This window comes from Populus nigra, chromosome 17, assembly GCF_951802175.1.
Source record: "Populus nigra chromosome 17, ddPopNigr1.1, whole genome shotgun sequence".
NCBI classification, from domain to species: Eukaryota; Viridiplantae; Streptophyta; class Magnoliopsida; order Malpighiales; family Salicaceae; genus Populus; species Populus nigra.
Window position 1 is genome coordinate 11,901,775 of NC_084868.1, and position 21,991 is coordinate 11,923,765.

The 21,991-nt window shown below is 33.4% G+C and overlaps 4 protein-coding genes across 4 annotated transcripts; 3 read left to right on the forward strand and 1 right to left on the reverse strand.

Annotated features, from left to right (window-relative positions):
* The first annotated feature begins 349 nt into the window (after positions 1-349).
* LOC133677356 (protein STRICTOSIDINE SYNTHASE-LIKE 10-like) lies at positions 350-3,351 on the forward strand. Its single transcript, XM_062099348.1, has 3 exons — positions 350-831; positions 1,752-2,015; positions 2,670-3,351. The coding sequence occupies exons 1-3, from the start codon at positions 536-538 to the stop codon at positions 3,235-3,237; spliced, it is 1,128 nt and encodes a 375-aa protein (XP_061955332.1). The 5' UTR covers positions 350-535; the 3' UTR covers positions 3,238-3,351.
* A 2,951-nt stretch (positions 3,352-6,302) lies between these two features.
* On the forward strand, positions 6,303-11,419 carry LOC133676466 (protein STRICTOSIDINE SYNTHASE-LIKE 2-like). The gene is made up of 3 exons (XM_062098130.1): positions 6,303-6,662; positions 9,732-9,998; positions 10,653-11,419. Exons 1-3 carry the CDS (start codon positions 6,379-6,381, stop codon positions 11,218-11,220), a joined length of 1,119 nt encoding a protein of 372 aa, XP_061954114.1. The 5' UTR covers positions 6,303-6,378; the 3' UTR covers positions 11,221-11,419.
* Positions 11,420-13,963: 2,544 nt separating this feature from the next.
* LOC133677350 (uncharacterized) lies at positions 13,964-17,987 on the forward strand. The gene is made up of 6 exons (XM_062099333.1): positions 13,964-14,372; positions 14,932-15,038; positions 16,028-16,136; positions 16,231-16,392; positions 17,037-17,210; positions 17,695-17,987. Exons 1-6 carry the CDS (start codon positions 14,121-14,123, stop codon positions 17,722-17,724), a joined length of 834 nt encoding a protein of 277 aa, XP_061955317.1. The 5' UTR covers positions 13,964-14,120; the 3' UTR covers positions 17,725-17,987.
* A 1,013-nt stretch (positions 17,988-19,000) lies between these two features.
* Positions 19,001-21,535, reverse strand: LOC133677349 (uncharacterized). The gene is made up of 8 exons (XM_062099332.1): positions 21,399-21,535; positions 20,960-21,270; positions 20,594-20,686; positions 20,196-20,340; positions 19,975-20,085; positions 19,816-19,898; positions 19,668-19,725; positions 19,001-19,211 (listed from the first exon to the last, which is right to left on the reverse strand). Exons 2-8 carry the CDS (start codon positions 21,236-21,238, stop codon positions 19,132-19,134), a joined length of 849 nt encoding a protein of 282 aa, XP_061955316.1. The 5' UTR covers positions 21,239-21,270; positions 21,399-21,535; the 3' UTR covers positions 19,001-19,131.
* Positions 21,536-21,991: the final 456 nt, after the last annotated feature.

Consider the following 21,991-nt stretch of genomic DNA (forward strand, 5'->3'; position numbering starts at 1 on the left):
ATTTATTTTTAAATAATTTTTTTTCTTTCTTTTCTTCAATGTTTGCTTTATTGGTAATTGAGCTTCAAATTTTTATTTTATTTTTTGTAAGGTTATTTTATTCTCAATTAATTTTTACTTTTATTATAAAAAAAATTGCTGAGAACTTTAATAATATATAAAGAATATCATTTCATAATATAAACAAACAAGCATTTAATTTTTAACATAATAGCTTTTTTTTAAGTTTTTTTTATCATTATTTTTTGTAAATTATATTATTAAATTAATCAACATGGTAACACGGATTCTTTGTTTTTTTCTCGTCTGAAAATGCGATCATTGTATGAGTTGTTTTTTAAATTTGATTCGGCCATGATAAGCGCAGAACACCTTATCTAGTTTACCACTGCACGACAGATGAGAACGCCTCTCTCTCTTCTTATCGCAATAACCATCTCAAATTCGAATGGTACTGTGTTAACAAAAAGGGGAACCTAACAAAAAGCCTTTTTTTTTTTTTTTTGACAAGGAACCTAAGAAAATCCAAAAAGCCATGAACAAGAATCTATTGTTAGTTGTAACAACAACAACGTTAGTGGCCATCGTCTCAATTCTCCTAACAAGTCCAACTAAACTCCTTGGACCACCTACCATCCCAACATCTCATGACCATCTTCACTCTGCGAAGATCCTTCATGTCAGTGGAGCTGTAGGGCCAGAGAGCTTGGTTTTTGATCCCAATGGGGAAGGACCCTATACTGGTGTTGCCGACGGTAGAGTTCTCAAGTGGATTGCAGGAGATGATGGTAGTGGAAGCTGGACTGATTTTGCCACCACCAGTTCTAATCGGTAACAGCCCATGAAGCAAAGTTTGTGTCTTTTATTGTTTATTGGATTATTTTTACTTGAGTTATCAAAACTAGTGTTTGTTTTGATTGTTTGGTGTTAAATTGTGCTCCTTAATCATGATTGGCCAGCAAAGATCTTCCTCTTTGAGCAGCGGAGGAATGGAAAAGAGAGTATTTTTAGTGAAAAAATTTGACTGTGTGCATGATTGCTTTTGCAAATTTATATTTTCATGAAGGGCTGAAGTCGTTTTAGATCAAATTTGGAAATTTTCTTGTTCTAGAGTTGTTGCTTAGATTGTGCTGACAGGGATTGCAGTAAGCACCTTTTTCTTGTTATTACATCGCATCTTGTCAAATACTGTTAATTGGATATCTGAGCATCCGTTGCAATTGACTCTGATTGTATTTCTTTTCATGTAGCTTTTATCAACAAATAAAAGATTCAGCTTTTCACAAGTAGAGAGCGAATTTGAATGCATAAGCAAAAAGAAATCACATGAATGAGTTGTTTTTGAATGGAACGAAATTGTTCCACGGGTAGGATTGCTTAAGGGGCTGTATTTGATTCTAGAAAACAGTAGTTGATGCCGATAATTGTTGGTTTAGATTTCAGTTTGTTCAACCATCTAAGTGCATAGTGCTCGTTACTTCTTTCTGCCTTTCCCTTGTCAAGGAAGTGAATTGGTGGTAGCTTTGTCTAGTTAACTGGCTGCTTGAAATGTAGTTGCTGGATTTGTTGACTACTTTAAATGGTTTGATACAGTGGTGGTATTCAATTGTGTGGAAAGTGTAAATTCCCTCTGTTTCATAGACCGAGAGAACTCACCATCAGGAATACACTGGATTTTTTTATTTATTTTTTCTATCATACATCATAAAGTTTCACATTTTTTTGACTCACCGCAACTCTCAATTTGCAAGGAACGAGTGTGTTCGCCCATTTGCTCCTGAAATGGAACATGTCTGTGGAAGGCCATTAGGACTCAGATTTGATAAGAAAACTGGAAATCTCTACATTGCTGATGCTTACTTGGGTCTTCAAGTTGTTGGTCCAACTGGAGGTTTAGCCACGCCACTTGTCACTGAATTAGAAGGCCAACCCATGCGCTTCACCAATGATTTGGACATTGATGAGCAGGAAGATGTGATTTACTTCACAGATACGAGCATGGTCTTCCAAAGAAGGTACTTTAAGCATAGAAGAGCATGCATTTGCTTTTATTCTCAAGGCATGAATGTTCTGATATTTAATAGTTTTCTCCTGTGGCGGTGGGGGTGAATTTATCAAGATATTTGGCTTAAACCTTGAATTCTATTTGTAGACTTGAGAAACCTGTGCCATTAAGAACCAGTTAAAAGAAAATTCAGTGAGAATAATACATGTTGAAATGCAAATATTTTAAAATTGAAGCCTTAAATGGCCTATGAGTTTGAGCATTTTAGATGTCAAACTTATTGCATAGCTATGGAAGTTTAAGACTATTGTAGAGAACCTAAGCGGATTTTCATAGTTAACAGTGTCGAAGTTTCCTTTAAAGATATCTTAAAGGAGGAGATACCACTTGCTATTTAAAAAGGTCAGAAGAATGCCAGATTGAAAGGTAACAGGAGACCAGGCATTTATTTCCTTTATGCCTTTATTTGCAGAGAGGTGTGGTTGCATTCAGATTAACCTTTTGATTTTAATTACCCCTGCTTATTGCATTTAGAAGTTTTTTGGTGGGATAGAAGCATAACAAATTTCATTCTTCTATTTGTATCCTGATTTTTTTTTTCTCCAAAAACATTCGCGGTCTGTTCATTCATTCTTTTTGTTTGTTATATTTTTTTTATTGGCAGACAATTTATGTTATCAGTCTTGACCAAAGACAAGACGGGTAGGTTACTGAAATATGATAAATCAAGCAAAGAAGTAACAGTCTTAGCACGAGGCCTCGCTTTTGCCAATGGTGTTGCATTGAGCAAGGAGTCTACCTTTCTGCTAGTAGCTGAAACCACAACTTGTCGGATTTTAAGGTTTTGGCTTCATGGCCCTAATGCTGGAAAGTCTGATGTTTTCACCGAGCTTCCAGGATTCCCAGACAATATCAGAAGAAATTCAAAAGGGGAGTTCTGGGTGGCTTTGCATTCGAAAAAGGGACTTTTTGCGAAGGTGGTGCTTTCAAATTCATGGATTGGGAAAACTTTGTTAAAATTTCCACTCAGCTTCAAGCAACTGCACTCACTGTTAGTAGGAGGAAAGGCACATGCAACTGCGATAAAGCTGAGCGAGGAAGGGAAAATTCTGGATGTCTTAGAAGACTGCGATGGAAAAACATTAAGGTTTATTAGTGAAGTAGAGGAGAAGGATGGTAAGCTCTGGATTGGTTCAGTACTTATGCCTTTTCTTGGCACTTACAACTTGTAATCGAAATGTTTCGCAGAAAGCTCCTGTGTAAGAATTTTACCCCAACTTTCCTTTTCATTTCCTTGTGGTTAGAAAACAACTAGAGTAATAAAGAAAGAAAAGGGTGAACAAGCAGGCTGTATGTCATTTTTCTTGTGTAGCCCCCAACATCAATGGTGCTGATATGAAGGAGATCGAGGAGATGGGGATTTTTTGATTCTCTGAATTATATTTTTCTAATTATATTTTAAGAAAATAAAAAATTCCGAGTTTTCTGGAATAATTTGAGTACCTTTTTGGTTCATTGTAATTTATTTCTTTTCCAACCAAGCAACAAATTACTTGTATATTTATGAATTTTTTTTTATTTAGAATAATTTGGATTTTCCAAAATTCTTGAACCGTTACCAATTTTCTCCAAAATAATTTCGGAGAATTACCCGAATTTTCCATTTTCAAAAACTTTTAACCAAATTAGCTCAGAAAATTTAAGTGATTCATTTTTTTTACTAGTGTTGGCCCTTCAATTCAGGTTGCTGCGATTTTTTTATTTAATTTTATTTAATTTTAAAATAATTTTTGGTGATTTTTAATTGTTTTGATGTATTAATATTAAAATTAATTTTAAAAAATAAAAAAAATATATTATTTTAATATATTTTTATATAAAATATACAGAACAACTTTTCTGATTGAATTCTAAAATCTAATGCATTAATGGCTATTCATATTTTTTAATGTTGAGATGATATTAACCGATTATAAAGATATATTTATTTTCACGTTTTAAAAGTTTTTTTAAAAAAATTAAAATTATTTTATTTTTATTTTTATTTACATATTAATTTTTTTAAAATAAGTTTGTTATCATGAAAATAATAAACAAAATGATTCAAAACTATGAAATGACAGAAGATTAGTCGAATGAAATCACGTCAAAAATATATTTTTTATAATCTTGTAATTTTTTAATTTTTTAAAAAATATATTAAAAACATGGGCAAAAAACGAGTTACGGTGGTGTGAGTATTAGAGAAATGCTGTGTTGGCATAATTTAACTCATGCCTTATGATTGGGCCCAAATATGGGCCATGACTTAAAGGTCAATAGAGGGTTCGATCTCTTTGCAAGAAAGTATTTGTTATTGATATCATTTAGAGTCATCAATATCATTATACAATATTAGGGTTTTTTTTAATCTTGACGGATAATATGTCTTTCCAAACTAATATTCTTACAAAATATACGAAAATACAAGCCCAAGATTAGGGCACGATCAAAGGAATTACAATCTCACTAACATCAATTAATATACAACCATTAAAATAAAACAAAAAAGCTAGAGCATGTACGATATTTAAGCTTGTGTTTTAAAAATATTTTTAAAAAAATAAATTATTTTTGTTTCAAATTAATTATTTTAATATTTTCATATTATTTTGATGTATTGATATAAAAAATAATTTTTAAAATATAAAAAATATTATTTTAATATTTTATCTAAAAACAATATTTTAAAAAATAATCCCAATAATAACTATACTCTCTAACGTTCTTTTAGAATTGACTAGAAGCTGAATCATACGAGGATTACTTTTTTAAAAGTTAAAATAAATAAATAAATAAAGGTCTACGTTGACTTCGCAAGCATCGTCCCCAGACTGTAGGGATCCAAATCAATTTTTTTGAATTTAGCCTACCAAACTTTAATTTTGAGATAAAAAACTATCAACGTTTAAAGTTTTAGTGCCCATTTAACTTTATGAGTTTTCTTGAATGGCTTACATATATCTTTTTCGTCCTTGTTATTATTAGAATTAGAATTTTTTTTATTTTTATTTTATCATTTTAATATATTTCAAATAAAGTATATATCTTTTTAAAACCTTTCCTTTGAGCTGTGACCTCTGATTTCATATAACTTGACATGAAATTCTAAAGAAATTGACAAGACAATATTCACGTTGTGGTCGATGTTCAACGGGACTCAAAGTTAACACTGAATTACATTAATTAAAGACCATTTTGACCAATGTATTATAAATATGGAGCCACCTCGTCTACTACACAGGAGTAACATGAGCTGGTCGAAATGGATATGGCAGCATGGGCAGAAGGGCTGAGCAGCCGAATCAAGTGTGTGATCATGTTAATGACATTTATTTTTTCACATTAAATTTAATTTCCTCCACATTTCGATGTTAACTAAATCATTAACACACAAAAAATAATCTTTTTCTAACAATCTGGCCTTGGATTTGAATCATAAAAGATAACATCATAGATTCATTCATATATGAGCCCAAGGTTCAAGAATTTTATCGACAATTTTTAATTTAACAGTGCTTGCCAAGCATCATGAGTTGCTGTCATTCCAATGACATATGGAAAAACTTCTTTCTGTCAAAGAAGAAAAAATCCAACTTAACAACATCTGATCCATTTGAAACCAGGTTTGTCAAACCTGGTTTGAGACTCTAGATTAGGCTCTACTTGATTGGTTTCAGCATTGAAAACAAGTGGAGAAGAAGCTGGCTTAGTGACTTTGACATGAAAGTTAAGATTGTAGCCGTTCAAAATTGATGTGATCATTGAATACTCTAACTGAGATAAGTGGATGAAGTTGGTTTGATAGAGAAAGATTGACGAGAGTTAGGCATGACGAGGGATAGCAAGGTAGAATGAGAAAGAATAGAAGGCTGAGAAGTCGTCGAAATAAAAAGAGATGAGACTGCCATGTACTGTATTTGCTCTAATAGCATGTTTAAATAGAAATAAGCTGCTATATTCATTGAATGTGCTGTGTACAAATACAAATTACTAATTAGATCGAAGAAATGTGGCTTGCTAGTGCTCCCAATTGCCCATGTGGCGTATACTTAGACCGATAGACGTGAACATTTCGTCAACATAAAATAGTAAAACCTAACACTTGGATTTTGAGATTTAGCTTGCATAATTAAATGGGGATATTCAAGGTATCCCACGTTAATTATTTTAAAATATGAATAACGAATAAAATTTTAATGTAGTTATTTCACGTACGGACGAAGTCGTGTCTAATTGGTGTTTCCAACACAAAAACTTGTCTCATCGTGTATATTTGGTTCTTGGCCTCTTGATTATCTAAATCTCCTTCCCGGATCCTCTTCGCCGTAGCCATGGCTGCAAAGCTATTCTTAACAGCAACAATTGTAGTTCTAATATCAGCCTTGATTGCAATTAATCATGAGTTTTTGTATCAACCATCTGTTATGGATCAAAAAGGCCACGGCCAGCTTTGGGAGTGGGAAACTCTCTCACTCGATGGTGCAACCGGACCTGAAAGTTTTGCTCTCGACCCACTTGGCCAGGGACCGTATGCCGGAATATCCGACGGTCGAATCATCAAATGGGAAGAACAAGAAAGGCGTTGGATCAATTTTGCAATTACTTCCCAGAAGAGGTACTTAATTTATATACAATGCACCTGCACTTTTTTTCAATCTATATACAAGGCACCTGCACTTCTCAAAAGAAGGAAATGTATATGAAAAAGGAAATGAGTGAAGGAGATGATATATACCATTGCATGCCTGGCTTGGATCGATACTAGCTATATATGTTTATTTTTTGACAATTATCTTTAGTTCTGTGGTTATTAATCGAAAGTGAGAGCTAACCTTAACCACATTCTTGTAATTACAAGCCTTGTTTGAAAATGTTGATCATATAATGTTTTTTTACTTTGGAATTATCGAATTGGGCCAAGCAACCTTTTTCTTGGCTTCCCAATAGTCAATAGAACAGGGATGATTCTTCTTCCAACATTATATATATAGTAGCTAAGAAATAACCTCTCTCTCTTTTTTTTAGAAGCTACTGCAATCTTAACATGTATAGTTTAGCACTTTGCACACAAGAGACATGTATCTAGAGAGAAGAAATTCCATTGTCAATTGACTTAGAGTTGGTTTAGGAAGCGTGGAGTGATAATTTTTTAAAGTGTTTTTTTATTTATAAATATATTAAAATAATATTTTTTAAAATATTTTTTATTTATAATAATTATAACTGCGATACCAAACTAAATCTTAGTACATTTACACTACTTTGTATGTTACATCAATCTTTCGTTGCAAATTAAATAATTAACAAGAGAAAAACCAAAAAAGAAAAATATATGAAAACTACTGTTAAAAAGATGAAAAAGATGCCAGCACCATGGTTTGGGACAAAAAAATTAAATAGATATCACATCAATGATGGAATAATAAGAGTACAATATCTTACAAAAGTATCTAAAATTTATTGTTGATTAGAGTCCAATATCTAGTTATTTAGTTCTAGAAAAAGCACGAAAAATATATAAAAAAGATTACATATTAATTACTACTTTTAGATGATTGTTTCTTAGTGATTAATCAAGATTTTATTTAATTTATAAGTAAAAATTAATCATTTATTGGATGATTTCAAAGCTATTCATACGAGGTAATTAATATTCTTATTTTTTTCAATTCAAAATGAGTTAATTATATATTGTCTAAATAAAAGAATAAATTAGTTTCATTTCCCCTCATGTAAATGATTTGACATACATTGAGTGAGAAAATAAACAAATCCATTTAGCATCCTTAAAAAATTATTATGTAGTCTTTCAAACTCTTATTCTATAATGTATTTGAAGGGGTTAATATACAATTTTGTAAGTAAATATTGAATAGCCTATACAATTATCTTGGGACTAGAATTACCCGCCCTAAGATAGCTCCACTCCCTCCCCAAAAAATAAATAAAATAAAATAAAATAAAAATGGAGCAAGAATACTATGGGGTCGCCAATAAAAATGCAATCCATGTGAGTTCTAACCATTAATTTCCTCGACGAATTAAATTCTAGTGATAAGAACGTCAGCTTCATTTGCATAGTTAAGGGAGAACACATGTATGGTTTGTAAACGCCTATGGTGTGTTCTTGTTTGCTCAAAATCAATGAAGAAAATTAGGAAATACCATGCTCGATCTTTCCAAAACACAAAAGAAATGTCCAGATCCAAATACGTGTTTAATTTCATCTAATCTAATTATTAAATTCAAAATTAATATTGATAAAGTTTGGAATCCCATTGCTTGTGTTCTTTGAGGACACAAAAAAAAATTAAAATCCATTAACTACATTTCAAGTGAGAATATAATACCTTTATATAAATTAAGAAACAGTGATAGTAGTTTGAATGTCTGCTAGAGAAGCTAGTAAAATACATAAATATTCCATAATTTTTAAGTACTTAGCAAAGAAATTCGAGTATAAGACATAGAGTGCAAATTTAATTTGGTCCAAATATATTGAGATTCTTCTTAATTTCCCAACCAATCATAAATGAGAGGGAGAAATTGTTTTTATGTCTATAACCCTATATCTACCAATAAATAATATATAAAGCAAAAACGCACCCTTTTACCTCTTGCGTACAACAAAAACAACTCCTAATGCACATAAACTCTTCTTTCTTGAACTACCAAGAACTCTTTTCTTTTTCCATAACTATGGCCACGAAATTCTTGTTCATGGCCATACCTGTTCTTCTCTCCACCTTCGTCTTTGTTATATTTTTCTCTGAAACATCCAATTTGGAACCTCTCTCCGACGCCAAAGTTAGTCAACTTAATGAGGCTCCGATTGTGGGTGCCATCGGGCCTGAAAGTTTTGCATTTGATTCACTTGGAGAGGGTCCCTATACCAGTTTGTCGGATGGCAGGATAATCAAATGGCAAGGAGATAAAAAAAGATGGATAGATTTTGCTGTAACTTCTCCAAACAGGTATGTATCTAAACAACAACCTTAAAACAGAGCCATTTTAACGTTGGTATAAGATTAAAAAGTTGATGGCTAAGTAGACAAGAGGCGGAGCCATGATACTAGGTTTGGAGGGGCAAATTAAAAAAGATCTTTTAAGAAGGGTTAAAAGTTAAAATTTATTAATTTTAATGTTAAAATTTATAATTATTCAAGGGAGAGACGGGGGATTTTGCAGGCCAGCCACTCCCTGCCTCCGCTCCTGTACCATTTTTTTTTTTAAAAATTGCCAATGAAGCATTGATTTAGCTGTTAATCATTGAAAACTAAATTAAGTCATAGAATAGTTGAAGTAATTAACAAGTATCGAGTCTAATATTATTGAAATATAAAATACTTAATTCACCAAAAAATATTATTGTATGCCATTTTTACTGAATAAACAATAAAAAGTTGTTGTTTCTTGGAATTAAACAACAATTTATCCATGTATAAGGAATGAACAACAATTGAAATAAGTCGTCGTCTCAAATTGTTGAAGGAGAATTATAATGATTAATGAAATGCAATTCCAAATGGAATTGCACTTGTGACAATTCCTATATCGAATCAAACAATTTCTTCTTCTTTTTTCGTGGGATTTTTATATAGAATTGAATAGTTTAATTCCTTAATTTTAAAAGGATTTTTGTATTGACTCGTTCTAACAAGTTGAGAGTCACGATTTCAAACAGGGACGGCTGTGGAGGACCACAAGATCACCATCAGATGGAGCACGTTTGCGGGCGTCCATTAGGTTCATGCTTCGACGAAACACACGGTGATCTATATATTGCCGATGCTTACATGGGATTACTTAGAGTGGGGCCTGAAGGTGGCTTGGCCACTAAGATCGCGACACATGCACAAGGAATTCCCTTCAGATTCACTAACAGTTTGGACATAGACCAATCAAGTGGTGCCATTTATTTTACTGATAGTACCACACAATACCAAAGAAGGTATGTGAAAGACTCTATTCTTCTTTCCTTTTTAATTAATTAGTTTATTAAATGATCATATTAGGAGAACTTTCGGTTTATACTCATAAAGTCCCCATCTATACACAAATTCTCTTTTGGGACTATAAACTAATTTGTTCCTCAATTAAACCCATAATCTAATTATAGAATAAGTCCTCAATTAGATCCCTAATTTATTTTTTTTTATCATAGTGCATCAATTATGAAATGGAAATACATAAAATCGAATATAACTTGGCCTTTAATACTACTTTTTTTTTTTATGATGATTTGTAGACGAGAAAGCCCAGTTAAAAACAATTGTGATTCTTTGAGACTTAATTGAAAAAAAATTAGATTTGTGATCCGATCGAAAATTGGTTGACGAGTTGGGGACAAATTCGAAGCTATCCCAATTTTATAGTTTATACCGCGAGGATGTGAACTTTCTTTCGCATGATAATTACTTTAAATAATTGCTCACAAATTTCTTATAAACGTTAAAGAAAAATATGTATACATTTATGAAGTATTGAATACATAATATAGGGTTTCTCAAGAAAAATACAATGACCAGCCTTAACATACATGCACATATGTTTTTGTATATCTTAATTTATGATCATAACCTGAATGATAAATGCAATAATGCAGGGATTATCTATCTGTGGTATTGAGCGGGGATAAATCAGGAAGACTGATGAAATATGATACAGCAAGCAAACAAGTTACAGTACTTCTCAAGAACCTCACGTTTCCAAACGGAGTAGCATTAAGCAAGGATGGCAGTTTCGTTTTATTAGCAGAGACCACCAGCTGTAGGATCTTAAGGTATTGGATAAAAACATCAAAAGCTGGAGCTCTTGAAGTCTTTGCTCAGCTACAAGGTTTCCCAGATAACATAAAAAGGAGCCCTAGAGGAGGATACTGGGTTGGTATAAATTCGAAAAGAGAGAAGCTTTCTGAGTTGCTATTTTCATATCCATGGATCGGGAAAGTTTTGCTTAAACTTCCATTGGACATAACGAAATTTCAAACAGCTTTGGCCAAGTACAGGGGCGGCGGCTTGGCAGTGAGGTTGAGTGAGAACGGTGACATAGTGGAAGTGTTTGAAGACAGAGATGGAAATAGATTGAGATCAATAAGTGAAGTGATGGAGAAAGATGGGAGATTATGGATAGGGTCGATAGATTTACCCTTTGCTGGCAGGTATAAGATATGAACTTGCAAATATATATTGGTGTGAATATTTTTTTGAGAAAAATTAAGAATTGCATGCAAACGAATAACCTTTCATCATATATAGACATGGGAGCCCGAGCTTCTATAAACACGTTTGAAAGGAAACGAAAGGATTTGCACTTCCCTTCGTGTTGCTTTTTCGCACATAGGGTGCCTTTTTCTCTCCTTGCAAATTATAATTTTATCAACTTTTGCTCTGTGTGATAATAGCTTATCAAAGTGCAGAATATATTTTGCCAAAAAAAGTGCACGAACGTATTGCATATGTCATTGAAACTCAAAAAAAGGATTAGTACTAAAAAAAAAGGATTTGAGTAATATAATTTTTTTTGGCTTGATGCTGCCATCACCCTTAATCACCCTATCAAATTTTGAGTACTAATCCTTTTTTTTGAAAAAAAAATTCAACTTACATAAAGAGATTTAGCACATTTTGATCCGGTTTTAGGTGATTGTAGGTGATCGAATTGATATGTTTCTGTAAGATTATCTTTTTTAGATTTATTTTTTTAATTACTCAAATCCAGATTAGCAATTCAGGCCAGCTCAAGGCTTCAACAAGTCAACAACCACCATTTCTGTTCTGCATTGCTGGATGTGTCGTACCATCGTCTATGGGGCAATGGATTCAAGAACCTTTTTATGGAGTTTTCAAGATATTAGTTGCTCTAGATGTTGGTCTAGAATCCAATATATGTCTTTGGGAGTTTATGTGTGAGTTTCAATTTTTTTTTATTTTGTTAAAGATTGATTTTTTTTAAAATTAAAAAATTTTAATGCTTTTAAATTATTTTGCTATATTAATATATAATTTTAAAAAATATTTTTTTTTAAAAAAATCATTTTAGAAATTAATTACTATTAAACTTGCACGCAATATAAAAGTCAAGTTAGGGCCAATTATCACTGTATTGAAAGGAGAATCAGTGTCAAGGCTGTGGGCTCTTGGCTTTTGGTACTGTCATGTCAAAGTGTTCATTTTTATGTTATTGAATGTGACTTTCTGGCAGCAGAAAATGGGTCCTTTATAAGATTCTGGCTTTTCCTTCGACAATTCTAACCACAGACATAGATCCAGTGGTCTGTGCTTGGAGTTGCTTCGTGTGGCCAGCAATGTTTTGCTTGAACAGTCGCTTGGAAGCATAAATTCACCGGTTAGCATCAAATCAATGGTGAAATGACATCTAAACAAGAAATTTCAGTGAAATAGTAAATTTTGGGATGTCGCTGTCGGAACCGTGACAAAATTTCAATTAATTTCATGGTTCACAGCCATATATTTATTTAATTTTAGAATTAATTGTTGGATGATTCGTAATAAAATTTATTTTGTGAATGCCCTTTCGCTTTTTGCTCCAAAACTCTTGTCTATATTTCCACCAATATATTAAAAAAAGGCTTCTGCTCTTGTCCATCTGGGTGAATATTTAAAAATACTTTCGACAAATATATAACCAATCAATCATAAATAAAAAATTGCTAAAGCTTACTAGACTTTTATGTCGTGTGTATTCGTCATTTTGTCACGTAGAACAGAAAGATATGATGTAGGACAAGAAAAACGGGCACACTCAAATAAGATAGGGTATTTTTTTAAAAAAAAATTAGCATAATTTTTTAATAATTTTGGCAGAATAATAGCTTTTTCAAAAAAAATTGGAAAATTAGTATATTTTTATATTTTTCCTTTTAAAGGATGATAAAATAGTTGTTGTGTTCCTTAATAATAATTTGAAGTAAATAATACACTTCTGAAGTATGATAAGTATTAATAATAATTTTAATAAATATCGTGATTTAAAATAAAAAATGATGCTACGTTAATAAGCCAATTGTTTTCATTTTGTGCACTAATTTCTCAATTTGTCAAATAAGATAGACCATGAATTGGGTCCTACTTTGATATAAGGGCAATGCTGGAAATTGATGACATGGTATTTAACTACCTTCGTTGGATGCCACCTCATCGCTTATGCAGGGTTGCTTCACGCTTCAATACACGTAAAACTGGCGAATAATATGGGCAAGTTATCTGTTTAATTACCAAATTGCCCTCATCCTTTCCGGGTTCCTTGTCTATTCAACTGACCGGCTGACAGAAGAGATACATGTAGAAAAAATATAAAAGCTAATTTGGTTGAATAATATAAAATAAATACATGTCTTAACAATTTTGAATTGAGTTCTTGTATTTTTCAAAATAACAAGTAGAAAAAAATATATCTTATTTGTTTTATTATCCATTACTTTTCTTTTAAAATAGTAGGTAATTAATTCGGTATAATATTTTTAGTTGGCCAATTTATATAAAAAATATATCTTATTTATTTTTATTATTTAATTACTTTTCTTTTTAAATAATAGGTAATTAATTCGGTACAATGTTTTTAGTTGGCCAATTTATATAAAAATATATTAATCAAATAAAGAATCACATAATCCTACAAGTATACTGTACTTTATTATACGAACTTGATATAATCATCATTAAAAATACTTTGCAAATAACTCTAAAAAAAAATATACAATCTGATTTCACTATTTTAAGAAATAAGGAACCTTCCAATAAAAAAATAATTGGAATCTTCCTTTTATCTTATCTTGTGTGCTAATTAATAGTCATTGTTCAAAAGCCAAAAAGATAAGCCCGACACACAAAATCAAATGACAACGTTATCATCAGATGAATGGTAAAAACGTAATAAAACATCCCTCTAAGACCATTATTGTAAGCTCCCACGTTAGCAGATTCTGTCTTTCTTCAAGTTCTTTAACAGTTCCTGCTTTCAAGCTCTGCTTGCCACTTGAACAAAAACCAGAACTCAAGGACACGCATAAAGGAGCCCCAAGACAACATTGAATGTAGCTAAAAAGGTAGTGATGGACGCAGCAAGAACAAAATTAACAAGGGTTCTTTCAAGAACCTTCATTAATAATGTTAAAGACAAGGCTCAGAGGGTAATGGGATCTGGGTCTTCTTTTGAGGGGCTGGCTAAGTATTCAACATCTGCAGCTGCAGTAGTGAAGGATTATGAGGATTATAGGAAGTCTTTGTATGGTGATATTACACATAAAGCTTTGCTTGTTGATGCTGTTGGTACTCTTGTGGTTCCCTCACAGCCTATGGCTCAGGTGCTAATGTGTAGAGCTGTCTTCTTTTTTCTTCTTTTGTGATTTTTATTTCTGGGTTTGGAGTGTTTGTGTTGCGTGGATTGTGTTTTGTTGTGGGTTTTTCAAGTGGTGGTGCTTGTGTTAAAGTTTTGTTTTTTTATTAGTGGTTTGGTTGATGTGCTGGGTTTTGAATTTTGTAGTTGATTAGTTAATTTATTCTCCTGACTTTCTCAGAAAGATTCTGGGTGGTGTTTTGAGAGCTTGTTGATTATCAGTGAAATCAGCTTCTAGCTTAATTTCAATGCTGCCATCTTTCTCTATCTCTAATAGAGTCGAAAGATTAGCCGTTAGATAAGGGGAAAGCCTGAATTTTTTTTTCATTCATGGATTCTGTATGTAACTTTGCTCTATATAGTATATATGGCGAATAACTCATGCCTTTCCTTTTGTGTAGTTTGTCAATATTTTTGGATGAATTATTCTGGGTGGTATTAACATTTTCTCTTTTATGGTTCTCTTGTCTATATGTGAACGGATTTTCATATGAATACAGTGATGAATTGTTGTTTTGTTATTGTAGATATATAGACAGATGGGGGAGAAGTACGGAGTGGAGTACTCCGAGGATGAGATACTAAGAAGATACAGATGGGCTTATGGGCAGCCTTGGGGCAGATCTCGTCTCAGGTCTGTTCCCTTTTCTATTTTCCCATTTAGAAGGAATTAGTTATGATATACTGCTGAATTGCTGTAGCAAAATAATGATAGCAAAGAATTTCATGAGTCTTTTTTATTACGTTGTGTTTGTTATACTGATTCATTCAGTGTCTTCATTGCATTTCCGTATAATAAGCCAAATAATGCAGTTAACAAGTTAGGTTCTTTGGTAACCTTCTTTCCATTTGGCAGATATATTATACAGATTCAACATGTGTAACAAAATCTAGAATTATTTTATGCAAATGGCTCGTAGCTTCAACTGCATATCATGTCCTTGCAAATGATTCGAATAGACAAATAATAGTAATTGTGCTAAGATCTCATGCAAATTTGCTTTGATGTATTGTTGGCAATGTTATTGTACTAGGTAAGGGCTTGGCCTGTTTTCATTTTAAAAAAAACTTTTTCAGGAATGATCCCTCGGGATTATTATGGAAATAATGTCAGTTTGGCTTAAAGCATTTCATTTTTTTAGTGTGCAGGGCTTGGTTCATAAGAGTATTTGATGTTATATGGACAGACTGGACTGTTAAACAATTATAAATATCCTTAAATGGATTATGGAATAAATTCCAAGAATGTGTTCCAGAATGTGATCCATGGAATCTCACGTTTTTTTTCTTTTTTCTTTTGAAGGTCTAATAAAGTCAAACTGTTTTCCAGTCAGTATCTTCCTAGGATGTCCCTACCTAGGTGCCATGTGCAAAGTCATTGTCTACATGAGAATGGACACTGGTTGCACACGGATGTGTATGTCTGTCAAATATTATCTTGGACTCCAAAATGAATACATATAGGAACAATGGCCATATCACAGAGTTTTTTTTTTTTCAGGGGTCCTCTGCTGCCAATTAATTCATCTGTAAAAACTCCCAACAACTTGTGTGCTATGTTAGGAAACAATTTGTTTTTCTTGCGGTCTACAGCTTGATATTTTTTTTTACATTCTATTGCAGATATGTAAACGATGGGAGGCCCTTCTGGCAGTATATAGTCAGTTCTTCCACCGGCTGCTCAGATACTCAGTACTTTGAAGAGCTTTATAACTACTATACCACTGAAAAGGTATGGTAGGTTGTTGGAGAATAGAAATTTTTTTGCCTTTGTAAAGCATTTGTTATATTTGGGTCGTAACTTTTCATGTGCTGTTTATCTCAAGGCCTGGCACCTCTGTGATCCTGATGCTGAGAAAGTGTTTGAGGCCATTAAAAAGGCAGGTGTAAAATTGGCTGTTGTGTCAAACTTTGACACCCGACTTAGACCTCTCCTGCGGGCTTTAAACTGTGACCACTGGTTTGATGCTGTGGCAGTTTCAGCTGAAGTAAGAAAATCATGCCCCCCCCCCCCAAAAAAAAAAAAAAAACAAAAACACACACACACACCCTTCATGACACGCATAGAGACATGCATTAAGATCTTTTCTCTTACTTTCTGACAGAAGTATATCTAAAACGAGAAAAAAATGCATAGAATGATATATAATCTTTTTTCTTACATATGCTGTATGTCACTATTAAGACCATGTTTGTAGATTTTTTCTGCACAGGTTGCTCATCAGTAGTCTGTTACTCATGGTTTTAAGAAACTCGGAAACAGAGAAACTAAGTTGGTCCATGTTTGTAGATTTGGTTTCTTGTCTCATAGTTCATTTATGAATATTTTCAAAGGGGTTAAAGGTCTGTTGTCGGCATAAGACTCTTTCCATATTATTATGTAAACTAAAGTAGATGTAAACTAAAGTAGAATGAAACTGATTTGTTGGAAGATAAACTTAACATCCGATCTTCAAATAATTGAATTTTGTTTCATTTTTGCTGCATTTATAATTGATCATATGCATGATGTGTTTGCATTTGGTGATATTCCAACTATTATATTTAGAATCTTTTCATGTAGCTAAGCAAATTAGATGAAGAATGAATTTCCTTGGTATTGGCAATCATTCTGCACTATTTTACCAAACAGGTTGCAGCGGAGAAGCCAAATCCAACAATATTTCTAAAAGCTTGTGAGTTGTTGGAAGTAAAACCAGAAGATGCTGTGCATGTAGGGGATGATCGTAGGAATGATATATGGGGTGCGAGAGATGCAGGATGCGATGCTTGGCTTTGGGGAAGTGATGTCCACTCCTTCAAGGAGGTAAGCTTCACTAATCAATAAAGAACTAGGAGAAAATCGACAATGAGGAAGAGTGTATTATTTTTTCTTGGAATTCACAGTTTCAAATCTCATGACAGTATTTGATTACATGAACCTCTCATAATGAGATGGAGGCAGGAATGCAGTATTTGCATGGGAATTGGAAATCAACCCCATTTATCTTAATGGTAATATAGCTAAAATTTGGCATAATGACTGAGAACTTTTACGAGGATAGTGATCTGACTTGCAACGAATATGTTTGTTTCTAGAGTATCTATTTTGTGGCTCTAGATAGTATTTGGGCTCGGTTTACTGCAAACATGACTCAGGTTGCAATTTGCCATTGTTTATGCATAATACAGTCGGTATCCATTTTGAACATCATCGTTGTCATTGTTTGCATTTATTATTAATTCATCATCATCAACATTAGCTGCTTTCCAGAAAGTGTGAACTCTCTCTTTGGATTTTGCTGATGCAGGTCGCACAGAGGATAGGCGTGCACGTTTGAGAGAGTTTTTCTTACATGACAATCTTTAAAAGGCTTCCCTTCTGTACAGGTTTACCTAAACTTTTAGGAAGAGGTTGTGCATAGTGTTCTCAACTGTAGTCTGTATTTAAGAAAAAGCTGCGGCTATAATAACTAGTGTAAGATGAAAACAGATAAAAATGAAGGTACTGAGGGATAGAACAGCTTTTTCTTTGTCAAATACCTGATAATTTCTCTTGTAAATCTCGCCTGTCTAGTCCAATGTTTCTTTCTCATGCATACAACCTCTTTCTTATTCTTTTTTAAGGCATGCAGCAATACTTTTTAGTAGTTCCTTTGAATCAAGGGAAGGGTATCCCTGATTTGTGCTTCAATCCAGACAAAATCATTTTCTCAGACAGTTTTACCATGTTCTTAACAACAAAAAGCATTGAAATTATTTTCTTTTATATTTTCATATATCTGGTTAATGTTATAAATTTATTTATTTTTATTATAATAAAAAACTATTTTTTTTTATGGAGTTAATAGGCACAGCCTTTTTATGATAAATTTTATTTTATTTAAATAAATAAAAATAATATTTTTATAGTTAAATTATTATATGAACATAACTATTATATTATAAATAATGGTTTTGATTCTTTTATAGTAGTTATTGATCTTGATGTTTTTTTTAGTGGAACAATTCTTCAAAAATTTTGAAAAATAAACGCATTTTTCAATTTTTTATTAGAAAATAAAAATTGAAAACGGAAAAGAAAACTGAAAATATATGGAATGGAATTCCTGAACAGAGAGTACGAGGAAGCTTCAAAGAAGCTAAAGAACCAGTTACCGTCCTGTGGAATTGAGATCCTCAACCTCAAGAAGCAAATCGCTTCGTCAACGGGAAAAGAAACTGATCATCAATCAACCAAACGAAACAATGGTTGTCTATAATTTTTGTATGTTAGCAAATTATTGATCTAGGATACAGCACAGCACAATGTACATTGACATATGATTTGTCTAGTGTATAGCAGAAAATTTACGAATAGTTACAAAATTTCCTCGGGAAATCATCTGTTAACTTGCAGAATTGCTTCACAGCGCCAACTGCTTTAGGCAAACTAAAATAAAATAAAATATTTTACTAAGTTTAATCCGCTAAGTTTAATAGATCACCCGAGTAACAGATTAATCCGCTAGGTTTGGCCAAACCCAAACCTAGTTAAGCTCTGGGTCAAGGGTGTTTCCAGATCATATGAGAAATTTGAGGTGCTTTACTGGTAAAGCACAAGAATAACATGTAACATTTAAAGAAATGAAAATTGCCAATCAAATTGTTTTTGGACTGCGGTTTGGTTTACATGTACTTCAGTCTTCAAGACTGGTTATAAACTACCATACAATGATATCGTTGACGAAATCCAGAAACATGAAAGTTTACAGTACACGCCACTTCTTTGACACAGCCTCACATATCCTTGCAATACACCAGGCAGCACTCAGCGGATATTCTGAAACTGAAAGGGACAAAAAAGAAAGAATACACGATAAGGATTTCTGTTTCAAAAACCCTAGATGTCAAATATAGACAGGATATCCAGTAGGACAATGTCTCAGCTTCACAACAATTAAAATGCAAATACGTTTACAGGACATTCGGAGGTTCTAAAGTGATGCCAGAAAACATTATACAAGTAACCGATTGCATTTATAGCCAATCAATAGATTTAACCTATTTGCTATGACTTGTGCATTAATTTGCATGGAGTCTTGATGAAAGACTCTTCGCAGAATGCTTCAAGCTAAGAAATATGTTTAGGTCTGATGCCGTCAGCAAAAATTTCGCTCCTCTTTGTTACATGAACTTTGGGTCCAAATTCTTTATCAGAAACTGACTCTAATCAGTATTGATTTTTACTGTGCATGATTTCTGCATAAGATGATGTAAAGAAATGAATCTAGAAAGAGCTTACCTGATATAAAATCATCTATATAATCACATTCAATTTTACCATGGGACATAGCACCAACCTGAAAATTATTTTGTTGAGAGAGATTAAAAAGGTAATAAATTTCTCAACAGAGAGAGTATATATAGTACTAAAGTTACTTTTAGCATACCACGAAAACAAGGTCAGTGTCACCACCAACTCCGGCTACATACTTCTCCATTTCGACCAATTTGTCTGAGCTATGGGAGAAGCCTGATACAACAGCAAGCAACCTTTATCTCTCCTGTACCATACCATGACTTTGAAAACCATAAAAATTAAAGCTCACCTATTTTACGAGAGTTTAAAGGTAGGTGCTGGGTTACAGGATTCTTGATCACGCGCAAAAGCTTCTCACGCTTACCAACAGCAGCAATACTAAGCTTTTGAAGCAGCTGCACTGCAATATTGAACAGGGTGGTAAACAACAAATACAAAACTATATACAAAAAGAAGAAGCGCTATATACCAACACTGTAGAGAAGTATCAGAGGGGATCACTGAACTTACACATAATACCAGCAAAACGCTTATAAGTCCTTGGAATACGAACATATGGCTTAACTTCAAAAAGAACACCTTTATCTGTTTTCACATATACAGCTCGCAAACAGCCAGCCTTATTCAATGGGCTATCTAAGATGGATAGGAGAGCCTGGAATTAGCAACAATGATATTAATACAAGTGTGACATATGCCAAGCAAAGTAACAATACTCTGACTAGTTTTGATACTGTTGGACCTGCTTATGAAAGACGGTCATGGGGTTGGTCTAACAAGCAACATGACTCAGGAATTTGACTTCTAGTTAGGATAGGAAAAAAAATAAAATGCACCTAGAGATTTCACCGGTATGGGAGAAAATCAACGAAGAAGAATAAGTGCTTTCAATAATAAAAGACACTAACCTGATAAATGATGTCAGGCCTGTAATCAGCAGGATTTTTATTATTCCTCCTCAGGAAATTGGCGTGCTCCTCAGAATTCAAAATTTGGTAATTCTGTACAAACAAAACGTCAAAACCAGTCAGATGAAAATGAAAACTTCCAACAAAATGATAAAACCCCACTTCATGAAAATCCCAACAAAGACTTCAAAAATCACTCTCCGTAACCCTTATCCCAAATTCAAAACATTACACCAAGCCTGTATATCACTAATAAAAAATCCACACTAAGCCATACAATGAATCCAGTAAGTTACTTAAAAACCAAGCATTGGGATGAAAAGTTAGTAAAAACCAAGCATTGGGATGAAAAGTTAGTCTTTAAACCTTTCCAACTTTTGCAACTTCCAAAGATGCCTTTTCCAGCACAAATATGACCCCAGGTTTTTTGGCAGTTTGAGTACTTGGGCCAACAGGAATGCCCTCCAATTCTGGTAGTTCTTCTCTTTCCTCTTCTGTTTTTTCTTCAGCATCTTGTGCGCTTATTTCAGTCTCATCATCAGTGTTCTCTTCTTCAACTTGTTTATCTTCCACTTCATCTTCTTCTTTATCATACCTCTCCCCTTTCTTCTTTCTCTTGTGCCCTTTACCATAAGGCCTCACCATTTTCTTCACTCGCAATAAATCTAGCCTTCACACTGAAAATATAAATAAGAAAAGAATTAAACTTCGTAAAATCAACTCACGTAACCAATAAAGAAAAAACACAAACTAGGAATTCAAGAAAACCCCCAAAGAATCCAAAGAAAGGATAGTAGTTCCTTACCCAATTGAAAAGGTAGCCACTGAGATAAACGTTGAAGTGGCAGAGAGAAATATGAGGGATTTGATTAGGGCTTTAGGCAGCAGAGAGGAAGCAGATGGATAGATATTTGTAGGGTTTAGTTGTGGGCCTGGATTACTGTTCAGGCTCACCAATTGTTATTTGAAAATGGGTTGAAGTGGGTTTGGGCTACATTATAAACCCTGGGCAGCAATATGATTCGAACAGTTTTCTGGACCAGTTCTGTTGAACAGAGCTGGTGGTAGACATCGGCCTGGTTAGGCTCCCGGATTGCCTTCGAAGGCAAGTCCATGGCCATCTAGTTGCGGTACTGGGGTACGATTGCAAAAACTGAAAGTAGTTGAGAAGGAGAAGACACTACCGTTCGAGGAGTTTTCGAAGTGAAGGGGAGAGCCGTAGAAGGTTTGATATAAGACCATTGGAATTCTTCATTGCGCTGGCTGGCATTCGATGCAAAATAATCATAGAAATTAATGAAATCACCTAGGGAGTCATGCGATGGAGCCAGCTTCAAGAAGAAAACTAGGACAACAACCGAGCTCGACTTGGCCAAAATAATCATAGAAATTCTTGTT